General features: G+C 52.1%; 7 protein-coding genes across 7 annotated transcripts; 5 read left to right on the top strand and 2 right to left on the bottom strand.

Annotated features, from left to right (window-relative positions):
* Positions 1–1,424: 1,424 nt before the first annotated feature.
* A1O5_00896 (uncharacterized protein) lies at positions 1,425–2,470 on the bottom strand (the record flags this gene model as incomplete). The annotated part of the gene is made up of 2 exons (XM_007741515.1): positions 1,425–2,303; positions 2,405–2,470. The coding sequence occupies 2 exons, from the start codon at positions 2,468–2,470 to the stop codon at positions 1,425–1,427; spliced, it is 945 nt and encodes a 314-aa protein (XP_007739705.1).
* Positions 2,471–3,857: 1,387 nt separating this feature from the next.
* A1O5_00895 (uncharacterized protein) lies at positions 3,858–5,780 on the top strand (the record flags this gene model as incomplete). The annotated part of the gene is made up of 1 exon (XM_007741514.1): positions 3,858–5,780. The coding sequence occupies one exon, from the start codon at positions 3,858–3,860 to the stop codon at positions 5,778–5,780; it is 1,923 nt and encodes a 640-aa protein (XP_007739704.1).
* A 3,682-nt stretch (positions 5,781–9,462) lies between these two features.
* On the top strand, positions 9,463–10,428 carry A1O5_00894 (uncharacterized protein; the record flags this gene model as incomplete). Its single annotated transcript, XM_007741513.1, has 1 exon — positions 9,463–10,428. One exon carries the CDS (start codon positions 9,463–9,465, stop codon positions 10,426–10,428), a length of 966 nt encoding a protein of 321 aa, XP_007739703.1.
* Positions 10,429–11,540: 1,112 nt separating this feature from the next.
* On the top strand, positions 11,541–14,800 carry A1O5_00893 (NAD-specific glutamate dehydrogenase; the record flags this gene model as incomplete). The annotated part of the gene is made up of 2 exons (XM_007741512.1): positions 11,541–11,766; positions 11,817–14,800. 2 exons carry the CDS (start codon positions 11,541–11,543, stop codon positions 14,798–14,800), a joined length of 3,210 nt encoding a protein of 1,069 aa, XP_007739702.1.
* A 1,535-nt stretch (positions 14,801–16,335) lies between these two features.
* A1O5_00892 (uncharacterized protein) lies at positions 16,336–17,541 on the bottom strand (the record flags this gene model as incomplete). Its single annotated transcript, XM_007741511.1, has 2 exons — positions 16,336–17,467; positions 17,516–17,541. The coding sequence occupies 2 exons, from the start codon at positions 17,539–17,541 to the stop codon at positions 16,336–16,338; spliced, it is 1,158 nt and encodes a 385-aa protein (XP_007739701.1).
* A 774-nt stretch (positions 17,542–18,315) lies between these two features.
* On the top strand, positions 18,316–19,743 carry A1O5_00891 (5'-methylthioadenosine phosphorylase; the record flags this gene model as incomplete). Its single annotated transcript, XM_007741510.1, has 3 exons — positions 18,316–18,838; positions 19,234–19,382; positions 19,498–19,743. The coding sequence occupies 3 exons, from the start codon at positions 18,316–18,318 to the stop codon at positions 19,741–19,743; spliced, it is 918 nt and encodes a 305-aa protein (XP_007739700.1).
* A 619-nt stretch (positions 19,744–20,362) lies between these two features.
* Positions 20,363–21,169, top strand: A1O5_00890 (uncharacterized protein; the record flags this gene model as incomplete). Its single annotated transcript, XM_007741509.1, has 1 exon — positions 20,363–21,169. One exon carries the CDS (start codon positions 20,363–20,365, stop codon positions 21,167–21,169), a length of 807 nt encoding a protein of 268 aa, XP_007739699.1.
* Between the last annotated feature and the right edge of the window lie 1,436 nt (positions 21,170–22,605).

Here is a 22,605-nt window from a genome sequence, read left to right as displayed (position 1 = left end):
CTCGCTTCACCCTTGGGCTGTTACGAGTAAGCTCCCAAAACACCGAGGATGGATTTGCCCACCTTGCCTAGCCGAAATACGGGGACGGTGACAAGTTTGCTTGCGTCGGGTCCTCTTTCAAATCGATCGAGTGCACGTCAATCCCTGAGGCTTGCAGCTTGCAGCATGAAAAGGGGGGCGATCAATCGACTCACGGATTCCACTGATGCATACCAACGAAGGGCAAACAATTGTCTCAGTCAAGGTCCGGAATAGCCAACCACAAAGAGCCCAGAATCCCAAAAGAGAAAAACCTACAGTCAGACCCCGTGTACAGAACAAATACCAAGATTTGGATGGTCCTGAGAGCTTTCAGTCAATGACCGACCGAATGGGCTTGATTGGATTGCAATCGGCTCGACCATTGCAGCCCCCTAGCCTAGCCTTCTGGTCCTTTGGTTCGGGTCCATTCCATCTCCCTGCTCCCTGGCCCGGCGCGCCTCGTGGCGCTCCGGGGAAACCTCTGGTGGCTTTTTCGGGGGGGTTGCAAGGTCCAGCCGGATTCGTTTGAAATGCGACAATCCCACGTCGCCTTGACCGCTAGATTTTTGGGGAATCCGAACATTTGCTGAGCACTCCCACTCCCGATCCCACTCCTACTCTGGCTTGCGAAGGGGTATATTTGATTCAGGCTCCCTCAGAAAAGAAAATCCCTCTTATTCTTGAATTTCTTCCCTCCTTCACCCATCACTCAGTTTCCTGATATAACCAGTCTTCAGTTTCACTGTTGATCTGGCTCACCGACAACTATTATCGTGCACCTTTATTCCACCTACCACTCACCAGCCTCGCGCCCTGGTACATCGTACCTGCAGCAACTGCCGATCACCGCGGCTAACGAAAAATAATAGTGCCGAGCACCAGGTGTCGTAAGTTGGATCATCACCTCGATAATATTGGGTCTGCATGAATTAAGCACTGACCAGCCTTTGGCAGCTCGAACACATCTCTGTCCGTTCACATTGTCTGAATCGATCGAAACCTCGACCATCCCTCCCATAGCCGGAACCATGCAACGCATCTCCTACCGCTCCACCGTGCTCTCTTCGGAGACATCGAGCCGCGACATGCACAAAGCCTTCGAGGCTTCCCCACGTCCCAAGTTCGTCTCTTATTCCGATCGACGACAGTATCCCGAGCATCATCCTCCTCCACCTCCACCCTCACCAGTCCATTGGACCCGCGAGAAGCAGACCTGCTAGATGTCGGATTTCAGCATGGCGTTTCGGGTCTTATGAGTGTTGCTATTGAATAGAGCTTTTGTTCCTTTGTGGATTTGTTTCCGCGCTGTCATTCATACGGCTTGTTAATTTGCATTATGTTTGTCTTGGGATTTGGGTAACGACAACGATGGCTTGCGAGCGAGCATTGGCGTTTTCCTCCTGTTACATAGTTATATTGGCCTCATTGTGGGCCTCTGGAGGTCTCTCAGAAGACTCTCGTATCTGAGTGGGCCTGCCATCAGATTGAGAATAGATTTCTTGCAACCTCGCGAGAGCGTCTGCATCTCCCCCAACCACTTTCGCATTCAAGTCTTGGATTTCGTCACGATGTGATTCATGTACCAGTGCCAGGTCAACCGATGCCGTCCTTTCATCCACGAATGTGCGAACAGCATCGGTTTCACCGCGCTGTCGTTTGATTTCCGTCAGCTTTTCCAGGAACGAGGCCTGTTTTCTCATCTGGTCTTCGGCACTTCGAGCTTCAGGAGTCTCGTTACTCCCACCCGCCTGGTCATTGGTAATCTGATCATCAATCCCCGCTTCTTTCGTGGGCTTCTCCTTCTTCAACATTTTGGCAGCCTGGCTGACCAGCTTAATGCGAGACATGCTGATCAGGTCGTAGTCGTCTGTTGATTGGAGAACCTCGGCAGCATCCAACACCCCCGGATGAGTGAAGAACATGTTTGTACCGACCATATCGGTCCACATGCAGCTATACACCTGACCTCGATAGGAGATGATAGGGTTGACCGTGTCTAGATCGAGAATCTGCACACGTGACGGAGCGGGCAGGTGTGCATTCTCATCGTCTTCTCCATTCCGGGGAGGTGTGTCGTGTGGTTGTTTCTGCGTCAAGCCCTGCGCGTCTTCTGCGCCGGATTCTACAGCAGCATCAGGACCGGGCTCATCCGGACCAGCAGGCGTGTCAGGGTCAGGATTGGATATTTTTCGCTTGGCCGGTGGCACAGGCTTGGGAGGTACGGGGAGGTTGGACTTGATGTTAGCGTTCAAGGAGGAGAGATCAATATCCACGAAGAAGGTCTGCGCAGAAGAAAATTGTCAAGGAACGAACGACTTAATGGGATTTTTTGGGCGGTCAAAAATAAGGCGTCTTGATTTTTCAATTGAAAAAGGTCCCCTACCTCTGTCTCAGTGTCGTCGTATTCATATTCAGAATCGTCTTCTCGTCGGTTTTCGGGGTGATTCATGGTGACTGATCATCACGCCAACAATCATTGCACCAATCGAGCTTGGTTTGGGAGGTCGAGGGGTGGATGGGATGGAAAGAAGTCACCTCACATTTTACTACTCGCTCGCTTTTAGGCTTCTCGCCCGAGTTTTTCTTGATGCCCACGTGATCTGATATAAATATTTCAAATGACATGTTTCGACGTCTCTCCCACCCTTGCCTGCGCCCCCTCCCTCTCACCCCTCAGCGTTCCCTTGCTCGATCCATGACCGAATCCAGCATGTGCCCAGCCGCTCGACCATCACACCCTTGCAGGCTTTTATAGCTATATCGATATCCTCCGAGATCCAACGTGCTATAAATTACTGGCTTCATTGGAGGTCTCACCCACCACACCCCCACTCTGGCGCCTCTTATCTTCTCGCCTGACAGGGAGAAAACAAAGCGATGGCTGAAACGGCCAGCTGCAAGCGACAGGCGATGAAACAAGTCAAGATCAGCGGCTTGAGAAGGTGCCAAAGCACCGCAGGTGGATTGGTGGTTCACCGACCAAAACCGACCCAAGTCCGGATCAGGCTCTACATTGACTGGGGGTCGCTGGGTGTCAGGGCGTCGCTACGTTTAGCCAGCGCAGTTTGACGCCGGACTAGTGGCCGGAGTATGACGAGGCCAGTGAAGTCATTGGCAACCTTTGGAAAGCAAATGACGAGTCAGGGCGAGTCTGTGCCATTCACGTTCTGCCTCAGCTGCCCGTTATTCCCTCTGCTTCTCACCCTCCTGTCTCTCCCTCCTCTTCCAACTTTCTTTCCACTTGCCTTCATCTCTGGCATGTGCCTTTCATCTCTTCTCGTACCATCGCTCATCCAGCAGCAGCATGACTGACAGACTGTCCTCTGACTAAACTAGCAGCCCCGCCAATCACCCGTCAGACCCAGATAAGATCCAAACGAAAACAGAAAAGAGCCCCAAACCCGCCCCGGAAAGTCGGACATTCGGTCAGCCTGCGTCTCAATCGCCAATCATACCCAATAGTACGTCAATGCCCTCGTTTCCTTGCTCTGTTACTGTATTACACATCCGGTGCGCGGATGTTGGCGGAATGGCAGCGGGACTCCCAACACCCCCCAAGCCACCACCTCCCCCAGCCCAAGGAGCTCTTCGGTAGCTTACGACGGCGGAGAGTAATGCGATTATGATGAAAAGTCAATGGTGTTACTCTTCTCGTTGTAATGCACCGTCCCTCCTGCCATCACCTAAGACATATTTCTCTCAATGCAGTCCACCGCCTCCCTCTTCCGGGGGCCTTGCTGGGCCGTGTTTCCGCTCTCGCCGTAACATCCGCGTGGGTGGATGAGGCTGTGATCAAATCACATTCCTTCCCTTGTTGTCAGACTGCCTCCCTCGTGATGTTCTGGCTAATCCTTTCGGGTTCGCTCTCATGTGCAGTGGCCTTAGCCTTGGGGTCGCATCATGCCAGCCAACCACCGCTTACCCGATCATTATATGCCGTTTCGGCGGAACCCTCTATATTTCCCACCACTTCCTCCCCCGCGGCTTGGGTCACTCCAGCACACGACCAACTTCTCTTCACCGCGCAGGCGCCCTCAAACACTGGCATCGATTCGGTACCCTCGAGTGTGATCGTTCCTGTCCAACCCAGCAGCACTCAACACCAGTCTCCATATGAAACGGTGACCGGAAAGGCCTTGGAGGCAGAAGAGCAGATGGGTCCCGTCAAGACAAAGGCCACCATTGGTGTGCTGTCGACTATAATATTTTACATGTGCGCCAACAGCATCCTGCGGGCAACACGCCCAGAGGTATTCATTTGGCAAGACGAAGACCGAGAGGAGTCCAGTTGGATCGCTACCTCCCGGTATTGGCTCGACAGGAAATGCTGTCGCTGGCTGGGAGTCTGCGGTGCCTTCCACATGCACTACATCTCAGAGCACGACAAGTTTGGCCATCGTCCCTCGATAAATCACAGAGAACGCTTGGTGGTTCCCACCCCCGACTGGGACTGGCAACATGCCTGGAGTGAGGGCAATGACCGACCTGAAGACTGGACTCACGATGAACGGGTGCTGAGGGAGATCCCAGACTACGTCTTGGAATATGCTCCTCTGGTTCACCTCTTCTCGGGGGAACAGTTCTGGCCGTGTGACATTGCTGAGCACCTCTACCACGTCACCCCGACCTTGAACTATACCCCGGTCCAGTCCGAGCAACAACACCCGTCCCTTCAGAACTTGGACGATCTCAATGAGTGGGAAAATGGCCGGTGGGTGTATCTGACTAGCAACGACAACGTGGAAGAACGGCCAGACTGGTTGGAGGGAGAGAAGAACATCCCAACCGGACCGTCGAGACCAGATGACCCATTCGAAGACAACGAGGGTTGGGTCCACAAACCAGGAAGGACATATCTCCAAGGTGTGAAGAATGCATTGGACGACGCGAAAGAATGGTTTGCACCAGACTTGGATGGTTTCGAGGAAAGTGATGATTTTCAAATGACCGCCTCGGGCCAATCAGAGCAGACACAGGCCGCACGCCGAGTTCACCATGAATTGAGACGCTCAACTGCAGATCATGCGCCGCCCGACAGGATTCGAGGGGGCCGGAGTGACGCACCTGCTGTCCTCGTCACCGTCAACAAGGGCCATGGCATCGTCGACGCCTTTTGGTTCTTCTTCTACAGCTTCAACTTGGGGAACGTGGTACTCAATGTGCGATTTGGCAATCACGTGGGCGACTGGGAGCACACCGCCATTCGCTTTCAACACGGGAAGCCCAAAGCTGTTTTCTTCAGTGAGCACAATTTCGGGTCCGCCTACAGCTACGAAGCTGTGGAGAAAATCGGGAAGCGACCCATCATCTATTCCGCTTATGGCACTCATGCCATGTATGCAACTCCCGGCACACACCCTTACATTCTGCCATGGGGTATCCTTCATGACCTGACTGACCGCGGCCCCCTATGGGATCCGGCTTTGAATTCGCACGCTTATACATACGATTACAAGAACGACACACTGCGGGCATCGAACCGCACGCCGACCGCCCCTACCAACTGGTTCAACTTTGCCGGACGCTGGGGGGATAAGTTCTACCCTCTGGGTGATAAACGGCAATATAGATTCGCCGGACAATATCACTATGTCAACGGCCCGCTCGGCCCTAAATTCAAGAACCTGGGGCGGAAGAAGATCTGCCAGGGGCCAGAAACCGCTCCGTGTGTGGTCAAGAACTGGCTGAGCAGTGGAGATAAGATTGGCCATTTACGTCTGTCCACTCTGGAAGAAGAGGAGGGCGACAACGATCTATAGACGAGTGCAGGGGATGTGCAGACGAGACACGGATACGGATGCGACGCTTGTGATGCCTTTGAATTTGTTTACAGTCCTTTGATGACCAGCATCATGATACCCTTTGCGATATAGGATTTTGGGGGCAACGGCGTTTTTGTTGGGGGGGGGGGGGGGGACACCAAGGATCTTTGTCTTTATACCGCTTGATACCCTCCGCCATAGACTTGGTTGGATGTCCCGCTACTGTACCAACGGCCTGAATATGAAAACAGTGAGTGAGGGAGCGAGTGAGTGACCTACCTCGAAATTGAAAGAATTTGAGGTTGAACGGATTGTTCAGACCACAACAAGCAAAGCACACAGTTCTATGCCATTACTCCATTCCGTGCTGTAGACTTCATTTTTAACGGGGTATCAAAGTCAAGAGGCCGTCATATTGCTTTGCCTTGCCCTGCATTGCCCTGCATTTGGCATTGAGGTGGAAATTTTCCCGAAGGTCCGCATTAGAAATACAACTGTGCACAAAAGTACTCGGTCCTCGGGTAGATAACGCGCACAAACACACCGCTACGGGTACAACATGTACCTACTTAGGGAGTACGAGTTAGTTTCATCGGGACTTACTTATAGGTAGGCGCCATGCAGGATTCGACTGTCAACTAGCATTAGCAGTACAGTACTTAGTGTGTGCATGGCTGCCTCGCTAAGTATATATTCGTGCATGACTATAGCTGGTTGCATAACCACCCAAGGACCTAAGGACGGAACACGTACCGTAGTCGGGCACTCCGTCCTGTAGTCAGGTACGTACGAGTAAGTACTGTGGTTAGGGCGGACAGGGCTGGTCTACGGTATGCCTCATCTCGGTCGTCTGCATCCCACACCTCCCATGCTCTCTGACTCACGACTACGAGGATGTGGTAGGTGGTTAGTGCTTTCTTCTTTTTCTTCTCTTCTCCCCCACTCTGTTACCGCCAACCGGGCCTTCGCCGTCCCCATTTTCAATCATTCAAAAAGGCACCGAGTCCTTGTTAAAACTCCCCGAAGCAGGGACATCATGATCGTAAGGGTAAGGAAATTGGGCCAGATTAGGACAGTTGGTCCGGACCACAACCTCATCGGCATGAGGTGGATCCGGTCACATATACGTTTCGAGCTTTCGTCTCAGATAAATCTGGTCCTTGGGCAAACTTGGACAGGAAAAATGAAAGTTGACACCCGCCATGGGTTTTCCAAACCACCCCGCTCTATAGATCTCAAGGTGACCAGCATTGAACGATCATCTCAGACATTTGTCTGGTTCGGTGGTAAACTGTGGCCTTCGGGCCATCTCACTCGCTTCATTCTGCGATGCCCCGCCGGGATGCTGATGCTCTGACTGACTGCCCCGAACCAATTTCATGCCATGACAGAATGAATCCATGTTTCGCAAAGAGTTGGGAACTTGAAATGCTTCAATTGTTCGGGGGTAATACCTACTGCGGTGACGTTTGCCAAATATGAGTACAGTTCTTTAATGAATCTAGGAAAATAGGGGCAGTCTGTTTCCTTGAGTGCGTACAAATAGGGTTTGGCAGCTTGACAAGAACGAAACATGGTCGGTAATGCGTGATTGCGAGAGGTTTTCCCGCAGATCCGGGTCCTCGATCGGCTGGGGCCGTCGAACGGATATCTGGTGCTATATAATAAGAGCCGGGCTGTTTGCTGGCCCTCTTGAAGGAGACGTTCGGATTCCATGGGTTTATGTGTCTCTGATCTGGTTTACAGCACCACCATCTGTTTCCGCTGGGCGAGAATCCGCTCATGCTGTTACAAGGGTTAAATCCTGAATTTTGTGAGGTCCCATAGAATAATTGTGACTGGTGAAGGCTCGAGCCTCTGAGCGGGCCTGCGTTCGGAAGCCAACAGACTCGTTTCGAGCGGAAAAGAGGGTGAGTTGTGGCCTTTGCTACAAGTAGAGTCGGCTCGGTGATGGGTTTGAGCTTTGGGTTGATCCGTGACTTACCTTCAGCTTGAGCGTCAGGGACTCGTGCACCGTCGAGACGTTGACCACTACCTGAGATGTTATCAGTACGTTCCCAATGGAAGACGGTAAGATACTTTACCCCTAGATGCCGCATCGTCACGGTTGCCTCGAGCCACAGCTGTCCTGGAGGCAGGTTTTATATCCAGGCGCTACTGGCTGACCGAGCTACTCGTCGTTCTCTGCTGCTTCTGGTTGGTGCTTGCTTTGACCAGAGGATCTGAATAGTCCTTGGACTCTTCACTATTAAACTTGCCGGGCGTGGAGAAATCGGTGGCTCTGGTTGATGTGGCAATCTGCGGCAGCCTTTCGCTGAGGAGTCAAAAATCTTCTTCCAGTTGATCTTCGCCGGACTGAATCTCACTCGCCGTCTCCAAAGCCACGTCGCAAGTCACGTTCTGTGCGCTGTAGACAATGGGCATAGCCTGGACTTCCACCTACCGTGCCCAGGGTCACAATTTGAAATGCGGTCCAGCAGGCCGTCAGGCTTGGTGCTGAACCGCACATCATCAGCAGGCCTTCGTTTCTAGCACAATCCAGTCTCTTTCCTCCCCACCATGACCTCGGCGGCATGCTGTAGTACACCTGCTATTGACCCAGTATCAGACCATAAAGCATACCCTCTCTGGATCGGTATGACTGATCGACGGATTTGTTGGCATGGATCTACAACGGGTCCTGTCTCATAAATACACGAAAGTGACTCAAGGACCGAAGTGAAAGAAACACAACAGAAGACTTGGATGACATGATCAAACTCGGTTGAGCTTGAAATTTGATGAGAAAACGAGGGTGAAGAGACTGAGGGAGAGTTCCGATATTTCCATGTAGAATTTGTCTTCCTGCACCTGTCACTGCGAGTCTATCGGCTTGCTACTCTTCTTCTCCTAGCTCGTGGTGACAGTATGATGGAGCCAACGTTCGGCCAGTAAAAGACATCGAGCTCAGTTTGAGAGAGGAATGGCCTTCAAAGGATAAGTACCCTCATTCGGCTCCCAAGCAGAGGAAGAACGTTTTTCGCGCAGCTGACCTGGCCCTGGAAGGTCGTGCGCGGTATGGGTCAGCCGAGCCGCATCAGACGTCTTGACGCAGTCATCGTGGGGCGGGAAGGTAAGGTACGGGTGGCTGTACAGAAGTCGCACATTCAATAGAAATGAGGACTCTTATGAGCAAAGGCATGATACCGATATGAGGAACGCCATCAGGCGAAATCCATCTCCCCGCCGCTGGTTCCGCCTTGGCTGGCAAGGCTGGCAGAGCTGGTTGGAGTGAGGCTAAAAATTGTCTTGGCAGGGTCATGACCTCAGCCCCGCCCGCAAGGCAACGGTCCTTGGCCCTTTCCAAACAGGCTGCGCGTCCGTCCTCGAGCGAATTTTTGCAACAATCTTTAGACATCTCTCCTTCGAGCAAAGCTATCGAAGAACTTGCTCCCAGGCCGAATACATGGGACAATCGCAATATAGACAGTGAATTATCCCGTCTCTGCCTATGCACCCTCCCGAACTCCCCTCCTCGGCTGCTGAGTTGCACGATGATATTGTTTCAGCATTCCAATCGACCCATCCTTCCGTAAGCCTCACAATAACAGCTACCTCTATTATCCTCAGTATAGCGACAGCAGCGGCTTCTCCTCTCTCGACCGCCGTCGCTTCGCCAGACCTATCGCCCTCCTCCACCATGTCCGAAGACGAGAGCGGTGGCGAATGTAAACTACTGGGCCCTTTTGCTATCCTGGTGCAAGGAGCGCTGGGCGCCCTCGCTCTATTGTCTTTAGTCTTCAAGAGATGGAGAGAAAGGCCGCAGCGACCTATAAAGGTGTGGTCTTTTGACGTGTCAAAGCAAGTTGTTGGGTCGATATTGCTCCATCTTCTAAATCTCCTCATGTCGCTTTTCTCCTCTGGTCAGATAGGCGAGGGTGTGGTGAACGCAGCAGCAAGTACAGTGGGGTCTGAAACAACAGCAGAATACCAGCCCAATCCATGTTCATTCTACCTGCTCAATCTGGGCATCGACACGACGCTCGGGATACCCATCCTCATCGGCATTCTCAAGATTTTGACCCTGGGTGCAAGGTATACACCGCTTGCGAACCCTCCTGAGTCAGTCGAATCAGGACGTTATGGCACGCCTCCCAAGACTGCCTGGTGGGCGAAGCAATGCCTCCTCTACTTCCTAGGGTTGATTGGCATGAAAATCTGTGTGTTTATCATTTTCCAGCTTTGCCCTTGGTTAGGACGTGTTGGTGACTGGGCACTTGGCTGGACCGAGGGCAACGAAGCGGTTCAGATTGCATTTGTCATGTTCATATTTCCCTTGATCATGAACGCTGCTCAGTACTACATCATCGACACATTCATCAAACAGAAGAAGGGTCCACACAAGGAAGCTGAAGAGGACACAGAGCACGAAAGGGGTGAGGAGCGTGGCTCATTGCTCACTGATACGGGACCGGACCACGGCCGTTCCGTCGACGAGGACGAGGTCTGCAAGCCCAAAAGGTCGTCTTCCACCCAGCTCGAGAGGATGATTTCATACGACCCTGATAAGGACGGGGAAGTGGATCTGAGCGGACCACCGGGCGAAGGCAGCAGCTTGACGGCCCACGCAGAGGAAGAAGGCTTGGAAGACAGGCCTCGGGTATGACTTGGCCTTTGACCGCATTGCTATGGATGGTGTACCGGAAATGGGAATAGATCCGTCTGGCAGATATGGAGTTGTGTACATTTGGATACTGGACAAGAGGAATACACGCACGCAATGCCACTGAAGCCGTCATGATCAACGTCTGAATTTTGATTACGTCTGATGTTACTCCGCATCGCTTCTCTGGGGATTTCTTCCTCGCAAGTTTTATGTGATCGTGACCTCTTCTCGCCCTCAACGGCTCAGCATCTGCCCCCAGCCCTATTCGCTCCGATGCTAAGCGGCCCAAGGCGGTACAGGTTGGCTAATGGAAAGGGCTGCTGATAGGGCAGAGCCCCTGCGTGGCGATGGATCTGGTTAAGAGGGACTCCAACGGCTCCATCTGTGCCTGAAAGCCCCTTCGCTCGGGTTGTGGCAAGGATGTGGCTAACACTGGTTCTATCCAATTGCGGGGGGATCTGACGAAGCTGTCTCGTAACAAGTTCCTGAATTCTCTCATTCCAGTAGCCATGTGATGCAGGGAATGAAAAATTCTTTTTCTTCCAGAGATTCCATTGTATAAAAACGGCTCAAGGATCCGCCCTTGTTGCGACCACGAGACCCCCTTGGACCCCGTTCACCGTTCACCCGCCCAAAGCCACCACGCAGTTGCGCACTTCCGCCCCAAAAAAGGTGTTTCAGCTGCGGTGAGACGTCCAGCCCTCCGATATCTTTTGTTCGTCTCTTATCGAACCGGCACTATTGGCGATCACAAGGGTCTGACTGACGCGGTGCCCGAATTGGACACTGACCTGGGTCGAGCGGCAACGTACTACGCTGCCAACAGCCTCATTAGTGTCGTTTGTTCTCATAATCAGCCCAATTCCCGCTTCAACAACCATATCAGAATCTCCTCAGGGGACTGACCTGGTACGGCTGGGCTGACATGCTCACCGTTCGAGACAGATCCCATTAGCTGAACCTACGTATCCTTTTCAAAGAGCGCCTAGACTCGACAGCTACTTCTTTCTCACTCACTTCCATCTCACTCCATTGATTCTGTCACTCACTGCTCCGTTCCCTTACAAGCACTATCCTCTCGTAATCGTCGCCGCACTCCTTTTCAGACCACCATGGATCCTCTCTCGGTGAACGGCGAACAGCCGCTAAATCCGGCAAGACACAAATTGCTTGAACAAGTCATCAGGACACCAGGGAGACAACCCTCACCCCAGCCGACTTGGCTGGGAGTTCCTGGTGCCTCCCAATCCAATCAATCGTTACACCGCATTCTGTCGGATCACAGTCCAGGCTATGTGGCTCCTCAGTTTGAGGGCAAGAGGGCACAGATGGAGGAGGGTACGTTCGCAGTCCATGGCGACGATGGATAGAAGCTAACTGGGCCGCAGTTATGGACCTCATCGAAGAAAAGGGCTTCTTGCCAACCGAATTTATCGCGTCCGAGACTGAGTGGTTCTACAATTCGCTGGGATTCGACGACATGTATTTCTCCACCGAGACCGTCGAGGCGGTGGCAAGCAATATTCTCTCGTTGTACGCCGCCAAGCTCGCTGCATATGCGCGAGATGACAAGAAGCTGGAAATCAGATTGGCCAAAGAGGCGTCTGACCATGCAGTCTACATTGACACAAGCAAGCCTGGAATAAGTGTCATCGAGGGACCGAGATACGAACAGAGAATCGACGAGAAGTACATTGACGGTTCTACACCGGCGAGGAGCTTCCGTGTCGAGTCCTTCAGATCGAGCAATGCCCTGCCGGAAAACCCGGAGGAATCATTGCGATGCTACTTCGTTTACGAGTGTCAATTCAAGAACCCAAACCCTGGGCCGGACGAGACAGACATTGAGGTCATTGGTGAAAAGCGGTTTCTCCAGAAGGCCACTCAGAACACCAAAGAGATCTACCAGGAGATCATAACCTATGCCGTGGCCCGAACCGGCCCGGTCATCGAAATGTTTGAGATGGAGGGCACCCGAGAAAAGAGACTGGTCATTGCGTACCGTCAAGGGTCGGCTATGGGTATTTTCAGTGCTCTGTCAGATCTCTACCACTATTACGGAGTTACCAGCTCCAGAAAATACGTCGAGCAGTTTTCCAACGGCATCACGGTCGTCTCTCTATATTTGAAGCCTGCCAGTACCGAAATTGCCAAGTCAAGGTATCCTCCTATCGAGGCTTCCATCCATCAGATCATCAAAGAAGTCTCTTTGCTCTTTTGCATTCCTCAGAACAAACTTCAGGGGCAGTTTGCCAGTGGCAATCTGAGTTTGCAAGAAAGCATCTACGCCCATTGCGTGCATGTCTTTGTCCAGCAATTCCTCAACCGGCTTGGTTCCGAGTACACCTCCTTGGTTGCGGCGCTGAAAGGAGACACAAACGCCAATGCAGAATTGCTTTCAAAGATCAAGAAGCGGTTGCGAACAGAGACATTTACCTCGGATTATATCCTCGAGATCATCAACAAGTACCCAGAGCTCATTCGGAACCTGTATCTCTCTTTTGCAAACAACCACTACGTCCAGACCCGAGGAGAGCAGGATGATTTCATTCCGACACTTAGTTACCTGCGATTGGACGTGCAAAACGTTCTTGACGATGCTACCCTGTCTGAGATGATCTCTACGACCACCCAAAACCAACACGACGAGATGGTGATGCAATACTTCTTAACCTTCAACAAAGCGGTCCTTAAGACAAACTTCTACACCCCGACCAAGGTAGCACTCAGTTTCCGACTCAAACCCAGCACTGAATTCCTACCTGATCACGAATATCCACAACCCCTATACGGGATGTTCTTGGTCATTGGTTCAGAGTTCAGGGGATTCCATCTTCGGTTCCGCGACATTGCGCGTGGTGGCATCCGGATCGTCAAGTCCCGTAACAAGGAACTTTACGCAATCAATGCTCGAACTCAATTCGACGAGAACTACAACCTGGCCAACACTCAGCAGAGAAAGAACAAGGACATTCCAGAAGGTGGATCCAAAGGGGTCATCCTTCTTGACTACCAACATCAAGACAAGGCTCGTGTTGCCTTTGAGAAATACATTGACAGTATCATGGATCTTCTGTTGCCGCCTACGAGCCCAGGTATCAAAGATCCTATTGTCGATCTACATGGGCAAGAGGAAATTCTGTTCATGGGGCCAGATGAGAACACTGCCGACCTTGTGGACTGGGCTACGGAACATGCCCGTGCCAGAGGCGCGCCGTGGTGGAAGTCCTTCTTCACCGGCAAGAGTCCCAAACTTGGTGGTATTCCTCACGACGCATATGGAATGACGACTTTGTCCGTCCGCGAGTATGTCTTGGGCATTTATCGCAAGTTGAACTTGGATCCGAGCAAAATCAGAAAGCTTCAGACCGGTGGTCCAGACGGAGACCTGGGCTCCAATGAAATCCTTCTTAGCAACGAGAAGTACACTGCCATCGTTGATGGTTCCGGTGTCCTCGTTGACCCAGCGGGCCTGGATCACGCGGAGTTGGTGCGTTTGGCGAAGAAGCGAGTGATGATTTCACAATACGACATCTCAAAACTGTCACCCCAGGGATACCGCGTCCTGGTGGAAGAGAATAATGTCATGTTACCTTCCGGCGAGAAGGTCCATAACGGCATGACTTTTCGGAACACATATCACCTCCGCGACGCTTCGCAGTATGACCTCTTCGTGCCTTGTGGTGGTCGACCGGAATCGATTGATCTATCCAATGCCGGTAAGCTGATCGTGGATGGCAAATGTAAAATCCCCTACATTGTCGAGGGCGCCAATCTATTCATCACGCAAGACGCCAAGCTTCGTCTTGAAAAGGCCGGTTGTATCATTTACAAGGATGCCTCTGCCAACAAGGGCGGCGTGACTTCGTCGTCGCTTGAGGTCCTAGCAAGCTTGTCCTTTGACGACAAGGGTTTTATTGAGAACATGTGTGTTGACAGCGATGGAACCGTTCCAGAGTTCTACACGATGTACGTCAAGGAAGTGCAAGAGACAATTAAACGCAACGCTCGTCTCGAGTTTGAAGCCATTTGGCGCGAACACGAGGCCACAGGGGTACCTCGCTCGACCCTCTCTGATCAGTTGTCCCTTGCAATCACCAAGCTGGATGAGGACCTTCAGAACTTCAAGGATTTGTGGAACAACGAACCGCTTAGACACCAGGTCTTCAAGGAAGCGCTCCCTAAGACACTCCAGCAGAAGGTGGGCTTGGACAAGATCTTGAGCCGTGTGCCGGACAACTATCTCAAGTCTATCTTTGGGAGTTACCTGGCCAGTCGATTTGTGTACGAGTACGGCGCGACGCCGAGTCAGTTTGCCTTTTTTGATTTTATGAGCAAAAGACTTGCAGGTGCGATTACCAATGGGCAGTGAGACGGGATTGGCGCCGTGAGAGCTGACCTGAAAGCGTACACATGAGGGTTTTCATTGCGGTATAAAGTGGCGAGACTCGGAAGGACTGGCACACGAAAAAGGGGGAAGGGAAAGAAAAAAGCAAGAGATTTTCTGAGGCCGGGAGAGCACCGACATGTATCGACTTGAGCAATAAATGAATGTGATTCACGATCCGCAGCGTGTCTGGATTCCACGGCTTCGAGCACCAACTTGCTGTCTTTGGGGACCTTGTGCAAAGCTGCTCCAAGCGTTAAAGAAAGTCACAAGTTCCCTACAACCCAGACTTACCAAAAGACATTGTCTGATTGATTGAATGATTGAATGAGTAATGCATCACATTTCCGTCGTCTCATCCAACTTTGGCCTTCTCTACTCTACTGGGTTCACTACCCGCCACTACTTCTACGACCCTCCCGCTACCCTTTGCACCATTACCTTTCGAGCTCTATACATGTATCCTCCATCCTCCGTGCCCCACTCCGCGTCCTCCATACTCCATTTGGAGTAATCGGCGCGAGACTGAACTGCGCGGTACCTACCCAGATTATCCAAGCCTTGCCTCCATGCATGCATGGCTGCCCATTGTTTTCTCATTACCATGGTTCGATGCTCGTCAGTCTGACGATACAATGCGAGGCTCTCCTTCCTCTCCACGGCCAACCTGCAAGGTAGCCTCCACCCTTCAGTCCATGTTGTTGGTTAGGTTATCCAAGAAGGCAGGGTTCCCTTGTCCTCAGAGCTACGTGCCGCGCGCCGCGTGCTGCGGACGGCGTATATATCCATAGCCTTACGGACGGGAACGGGGTGCCTGAGCGCCATGCGGTTCTTCACTAGGCATTTAATGTATCAGTTAAAGATATATATATATATATATATCCTTGTGTTTCGTGCTCTATTAGGCTCGTCAGGAGCGAGGCATGTAATATACATGGGGCATCAGACACGTCTATGAGGCCGCAAGATACCAGGCACCGGACATTATCTATGAGATGTGAGATGTGATATGATAAACGAGGACCACAAGGGGAGGAATAAGAAGGACGAGCACCAGGAAGGGGTTTCTTGTTGTATATCGATAGGCTTCAATACCGCCGACCGGCGCGCTGCTTGATATTAGGTACGTGAGCTAAAGCTCCCTTCTCCCTTCTTCTTTCTTCCATCTTCCTTGCAAAGTCTGCACTGCACACTACCGCCTGATTTCAGTCTATCGATCGGGCTGTCAGTCAGTCGTACAGGACGGTGGAACCACACCAGAATTTGACCCGAGGGATTGATTACGGGGGTCGGCTCTGCGAATGGGAGGACAGCTTGTACCAGTTCAAAAAGCTTGTTTGGAGGGTATCGTTGACTGCTTTCTTCCGAAGCACATATGGAAATGGGAGACAGGGATGTTTTTCGATTTAATATTGATCTGAGTTACTTTCAAAGCCTGACTTGTATGCCAGCTTGCACACTCAGTCAACCTCTTAGCAGCCTAAGCCGTGGCCGCGTGAGATGCATTGATTTTGGGGCTCTCACATCCGCCGTGGTGGCCGAACAGCCGCGGTCGGTGCTCTGGACGAAGGAGCTCGTCGTGTCGGCACTGAAGATTTGGATGCGTTGGTCGACGTTACAATCGTAGCAGCCGCCTTGGCAGTAAAAACCGAGTCTGGAGCGTTGACAGGGGAAGCTGAGTCCCTTTCCGACCGGACGTTGTTCTTCCGGTCACTGTTCGGCTTCACGTCGCCCTCTATCTTGGGATGTCGTTCCTTCGCCAGAATGGCTTCTTCTACTTCGCCTCTCTCGTCACCCTCTCCTTCCCCATCACTGGTATACTTTCCATCGGCCTCCGGCGCTACCAATTTCTTCCTTTTCTCCCTCTCCTTCCGTTTCACTTTCTTTTCACGGTTCCGTCGTGTGCGCTTCTCCCGTTCCATCTCCTCTGCGGCCCTTGTCTGTGCGGCAAGGTCTTGTCGCAGGGCAAGGCGGCGACGGAGGAGGATGCGCCGTTTCTTTGAGGGTCTCTTTGGACGCGATTTGGTTTCCCGGGCATTCGAACTGGATCCAGCGGGTTGGACAGTGTCCTTGAGCTGGCGACCTTTACCAGGTAGGTCAACATGAATCAGACGCCAAGGGAGGGCGGCTCCAGGCCATTTGGTCGATTTTGCTCTAGAGAGGACGTCAGAGGTTGACAAGGCAACGTCTGCATACTGTGATCTTAGGACTTGAGTCGTCTCCTCTGGGAGCGCGGAGGTGAAATAGTATGAGTCGGGGCGACTGGGACGAAGAAATTGTGCTTTGTCCAGTGACAACAAGTCGGCGAGTGTGACAGGCTCTGGGGTGCGCGAGAGCCTGATTCTTGAGTCGGCGGTAGTCGAATTGGGCTGAGAGGGCCAAACAGCAGACTTCAAAGTCGACGTGAATAGGCGGAACTGATATTCCTGTTCTTCTTCCGGCGAGTTGACCACTAGTTGAGATTTGATTGATGCTAGAGTTGGTTTCGGCGAGGATGATCTTGGGGCGATGAAGTCGTATTCAAAACAATACGTTGATTCTACAATATTCTTTCCGTCCTCACCTGTGGGCTCTGCCGGCGAGACAGATCTGGTCGATGTGCGCGAGCCTTGCGAGTCTTCGTCTTCTCGGAAAAGAGCCGATCTTTTGACCCTTCTCGGGTCAGAAAGCTTCGTATTTGTCTTTTCGGGGAGGACCTACCTTTTTGCATCGGGGACCTCGAACATATCACTGCTGGAGGCCGCCAGTATGATGCGATATAGAGGCTTGTATGGTACTGAGGAGGATAGAAGGATGTTTCAGCTTTGAAGGAGCTGACGGAAAATGGGTGGGAGAGGCGTGGGAGATGACCACGACGGCGACACCGAGATTAGTGATTCATGGGTCATATCGTGTGATTGAGTCAGAGCATCTGGATCCTGTAATCATCCTCGGTGCATTCTTGTAACTGTTGTTCACCTCGTACTGCGTACAGAGTGTACTCGGTACTCTCGGTGAGAGAATGATGGCGCAATTTCTCAGCGACCAAGGAGTCTTTCTCGGCAAAATGTTAATCCGAAGCCGTATATCAACCTTTGCTCCGCAAATATCAACTTTTCAGACAGTGAGAAGTGAGAACTCAATTCTGCGGTGGACTCCTGCGGCCAATCTTTCAATCCAACCTCTTGAATCTGCCTTTCACGTTTGTATACTTGAGATTTCAGTGTTCATCCCAGACCACCCGTGTCTCCAATTTGCCCAGTCACCTTTGACCGCAAGTGGTTTGTCTTCTTGCCTACCTTTTTGAGGAGGGGTTATTGCCGGAAGTGCTGCCCGACTGGGAGACATATAATATTATTTTGCGCCGACTTCCCTAGCATTCGTTGAGGTCTGTAGCGATGGAGGTCAAAATCGAACCGGCACATATCGCGACTACATATCCGGGTCTGTTTTCTCCTTCAGTACCCCTCCTTCCCCTCTCCCTTATGTCTCTCTCGTGCAAGAGAGACTGACAGAGGTGCATGTCCTTCCCAGGCCCCGTTCATATCGCTGTAATAGGTGGCACTGGGCTGGAGCACCTGCCTGACTTCCGAAAAGCCGCCATTCTAACCGTTGACACGCCCTGGGGCCCGCCGTCTTCGCCCATCACCATCCTCGAACACCCCTCTCCGACCACCGGCCATCCCATTCCCATCGCTTTCCTCGCCCGCCATGGACCACACCACGCCCTTGCGCCTCATGAAGTCCCCTCCCGCGCAAACATCGCCGCCTTGCGCCACATCGGCGTCAGATGTATCATCGCTTTTTCCGCAGCGGGGAGTTTGGCGGAAGAGGTTAAGCCGAGAGATTTTGTCGTTCCGGACCAGGTTATTGATCGGACCAAAGGGGTCAGGCCGTGGACTTTCTTCGAAGAAGGCGTGGTTTGTCATGTCCCCTTCGCGGATCCATTTGATGCAAAGGTAGGGGACGTGGTGAGGCGATGCGGCCATAGCCTGGAGGGGGACGGCGTTGTGTTGCATGATTCAGGCACGTTGATTGTTATGGGTAAGTTTTATTTCTTTGCTTTCGCCATATGCTTTTCCTTCCACCCTTCTTTATCTTTACGTGGTGTGTTTCAAAACAATAGGTTTCTGTCCCGCAAGTCGTTGGCTATGCTTTATGTGACGTCGAGGCTTGGGCCAAGAGGAGATGAAGAGGATTTGGGGAGCGCGACGAGCAGACCAGCATGTGTGGGTCGTCCGTGCCGATCGTTTGGCCTTGCTTTTTGAAGGGATCTTCTGGTCCTCCTCGCCCACTCGCAGATGCGGCCTTGCGTTCCATTTCTCTCCTTCTGTGATCAGGGGAGAACGTGATGAATACTGGTCAGAGGCATAAGGCCTCTAACTTGGTGACGGTGATTGTTTCGCATGGCTAACCAATACTCCTCCGAAATTCAACAGAAGGGCCACAATTTAGCACTCGCGCCGAGTCAAACCTGTACCGCACCTGGGGCGGAACTGTTATCAATATGTCGACCTTACCAGAAGCCAAACTCGCTGCCGAAGCCGAGATCGCCTATCAAGTTATCTTGATGAGTACGGACTATGACGTAGGTACCATTCTATCACTCCCGGTCACGTTGACATAAGAAGACTCTTCCCTCTGAAGTGATTTCTCCGTCATTACTACACACTGCGCTGCCTGGTTTTTCTAATTCATGCTAGTGCTGGCACGACGTCCACGGCGACGTCTCCGTCGAGATGGTCATGGAACACATGCGTGCCAACGCCGTCAACGCCCGCCGTTTCATTGCTGCCGTGTTAGACGAGCTTTCCAAAGAAGAACACGACGACCTTGTCCGAGCCACGCACCTTGCCGGGGCAAGGAAATTTGGAGTCAGTACCTACCCCGAAGGACGAGGGGAAAAGGCACTGGAGAAGTTAAGGTGGCTGTTTGAGGGGTATTTCTGAGCAGGAGAACTGAATGGTTGGAGAGGAGATGGTGGATGATGTCTGACGCATGACAACCTAGAAGCTTGAGCGGCGTTCTGGTTGAAACTACTCGCCCGAGGTAGCACCACAACACGCTGAATCCAAGAAAATGGATAGAGGACAATAGACATGTCAGCTCATCGCTGATAGACGGAATAGAAACCAAAGGGTACAAGTAACCTTTCAAAGGCTTTACTTCAACATTAGAGCCAGCAATGAAACGACTGACAGAAACAAACTCATCAGCTCTGGAAGGTATCTGCGTACGGTGTTGTCAATGACAGCGGCAAGGCTGTGAAGGTGCAAGACCTTGATAACATAGTCCCGAGAGGCCGAGAAGGCGTTCCCATCACGGCTCATTCCGCGCTAGTGAAATGCCAAGATATCGCTTTTAGGGCATCCGCACCCAGGTTGGTTAGTAAACAAGTTTTCAACTTTTTTGATTGGTTACCGCATCTATACGGCAATGCAATTCTCTGGCACCGCATAACAAGTACACAATCTGGTTTATCTGAGACAACCTAAATCAGGAACAAGAGTATTGAAGTAGAACGGCCGTTCACGGTCCTTTCCCAGCAATTCTCTCAGCAACAGTAGAATGGCGTCGTCGGAGTTCCCGGCACCGTACGTGGTCGAGCCCCGACCCGGCCACCCGCACACGCACACAGTCATCTTCCTCCACGGGCGCGACAGCAGCGCGCACGAGTTCGCTAACGAGCTGTTTGAGAGCGAGTCGAGCCCAGAACTCGCGGATAGTGACCGCACACTACCCGCCCTCCTCCCGACCGTGCGCTGGGTCTTCCCCCAAGCCCCGATGCTGCAGTCCGCGCGCTTCGGTTCGGAAATGCCGCAGTGGTTCGACGTGTGGACGACCGAGGATCCGCGCGAGGCTGAACATGCCGCCATCCAGCGTCCTGGCCTCCGGCGTGTCGTCTCGCAGATCTTGCACACGCTGGAGTCCGAGGAGCGGCTCGTCCCCACGAGCCGCATCTTCGTGTGCGGCATCAGCCAGGGATGCGCGGCTGCGATTGCGGCGCTGATAAGCCGCGACGGTAACGCGTGGCGCCGCATGGCTGGGCTTGCCGGGGTCGCGGGCCTGTCGAGTTGGATGCCGCGACAAGACAAGGTGGATGAGAAGGAGCAGGGCGCCCATCACCACCGCCCGGCCGATAGTGAAGCGTGGCGGACCCTGCCGGTGATGCTACAGCACTGCATCGATGACGACGTCATTGCCGTCGCGTATGGGCGGCACCTTCGCGACGAGCTGACCGGTACGTGGAGCCACCAGGGGGTCGAGTGGAGGGAGTACGAGGACGGGAGGCACTGGCTGAATGAGCCACGCGGTGTGGACGACCTGGTTGGGTTCCTGCGGCGGTGCATGGCGAAGGAGAGGTTGCCGCAGTAGTGGATCTGTGGAAGGCCGCTTGAATGTTCGCCGGGAATGTAGATGCTGAACCAATCTGGGGCCATAAGTTGAGTGATTCAACCGGTTACGAGACTCTTTTTGCTTCCCTTAGGACACTTATTGCTTGTTTCAACAAACCAACAGCCGAAGAACGGCAGGGCAATTGAACGGATCGGGATGATCAACATGAATGATACTGGCGGCATTGTTGGAACAACTCGAACGTTTGATAAAAAAAAAAAACAACAACAAAAAAACAAATGCGGTGACGAGGTCGACTGCGATGTGCCTTGTGAGAGGGAGAGAGAAAGGTGGAAGGCCGGAGGAGTTTGGCATCCCAGTGCTGACTAGGATAGTATTTAAGTCTCTTTTATCGTCGAGAGAACTGTTCTTCCTTCCCAATCAATTAGTTGATCAGTCAATTATTCAAGTTCATAGCCCATTATTGGTTCAACGGCAGATAAATCGTAGATATGGCGAGTGGTCAAGCCGAACTAAAAAGTAATTAACACAGTCTAACCCCAAAGACACGTTGTATCTCATGTAGCTAAAGACGGCTCAATAAGGATGAAGTGGTCGGTACATCGAACGCAGCCAACGACGTCGGTAGAGGACAGAGTACATCGATTTGCAAAGGTTAGAAAAATGCTCGTTACCAACGAGGGCCTCGTCCCGTTCTGACAGCGCAAAACTTTTGAGTGTGCCACTTTATTTTTCAATTCAGCTGCGTTGTGATCAACCTGAGTAGTCGGGATGCTTGAACCAACCACATGTTGCAACCGCACCGTGTCCGTCTCAAAATTCGGCCACCTCGGCCGCTGTCTTGGAACATCGCACCCACAATTGAGGTCCTGGCTTAGGACCAAAGATCCGCAGGGCCGACGTCAGCATCCCATAGCATCATTCTCGCAAAAAGATTTAGCGATGATCGGTCACGACCGTGACCCCACGGCCGGGAGTGGCAGGTTTTCACTAGAGGTATTAACCACTCGCGAGGCAGCAACAGGCCCAGGTCTTAACGAGGAATATGATTTTGAAGCATTCTGATTGGTCAATTGATTAGAGTTAGACTTGTAGATAGCGATAGACTCTTCAATAGCTAGGAGAGGCTTGGAATAAAGGAGATGTCGTCGATATAGTCAAGGTGGTGAAAGAATAGGTCGATTGACATTGATTCAACGTTGACTGACGTTCTTCAGCGGTCACGTCGAGTCACGTGTAGACGTGAGAGCTTCGCGGATTTGGGGGTAAGACTTCCAGCGCTCGCAACTTAACAACAAACGCGAATCTGGAGGAGAGGTTTATGTCAATAGATTCGTCTCGGAGAGGCATTTCTATTGATACTAATCTTATAAGAATAAAGTGGCTACATGGAAATTTGCCTTAGGTTGCAGGTGTGGACCGTGTGGTAAACCAGAAAACAAGGTTGTCAATCA

The sequence above is a fragment of the Cladophialophora psammophila genome, assembly GCF_000585535.1.
Source record: "Cladophialophora psammophila CBS 110553 chromosome Unknown aczJe-supercont1.1, whole genome shotgun sequence".
NCBI classification, from domain to species: Eukaryota; Fungi; Ascomycota; class Eurotiomycetes; order Chaetothyriales; family Herpotrichiellaceae; genus Cladophialophora; species Cladophialophora psammophila.
The sequence above is the reverse complement of the archived record's forward strand: the minus strand, read 5'-3'. Positions and strand labels throughout refer to the sequence as shown.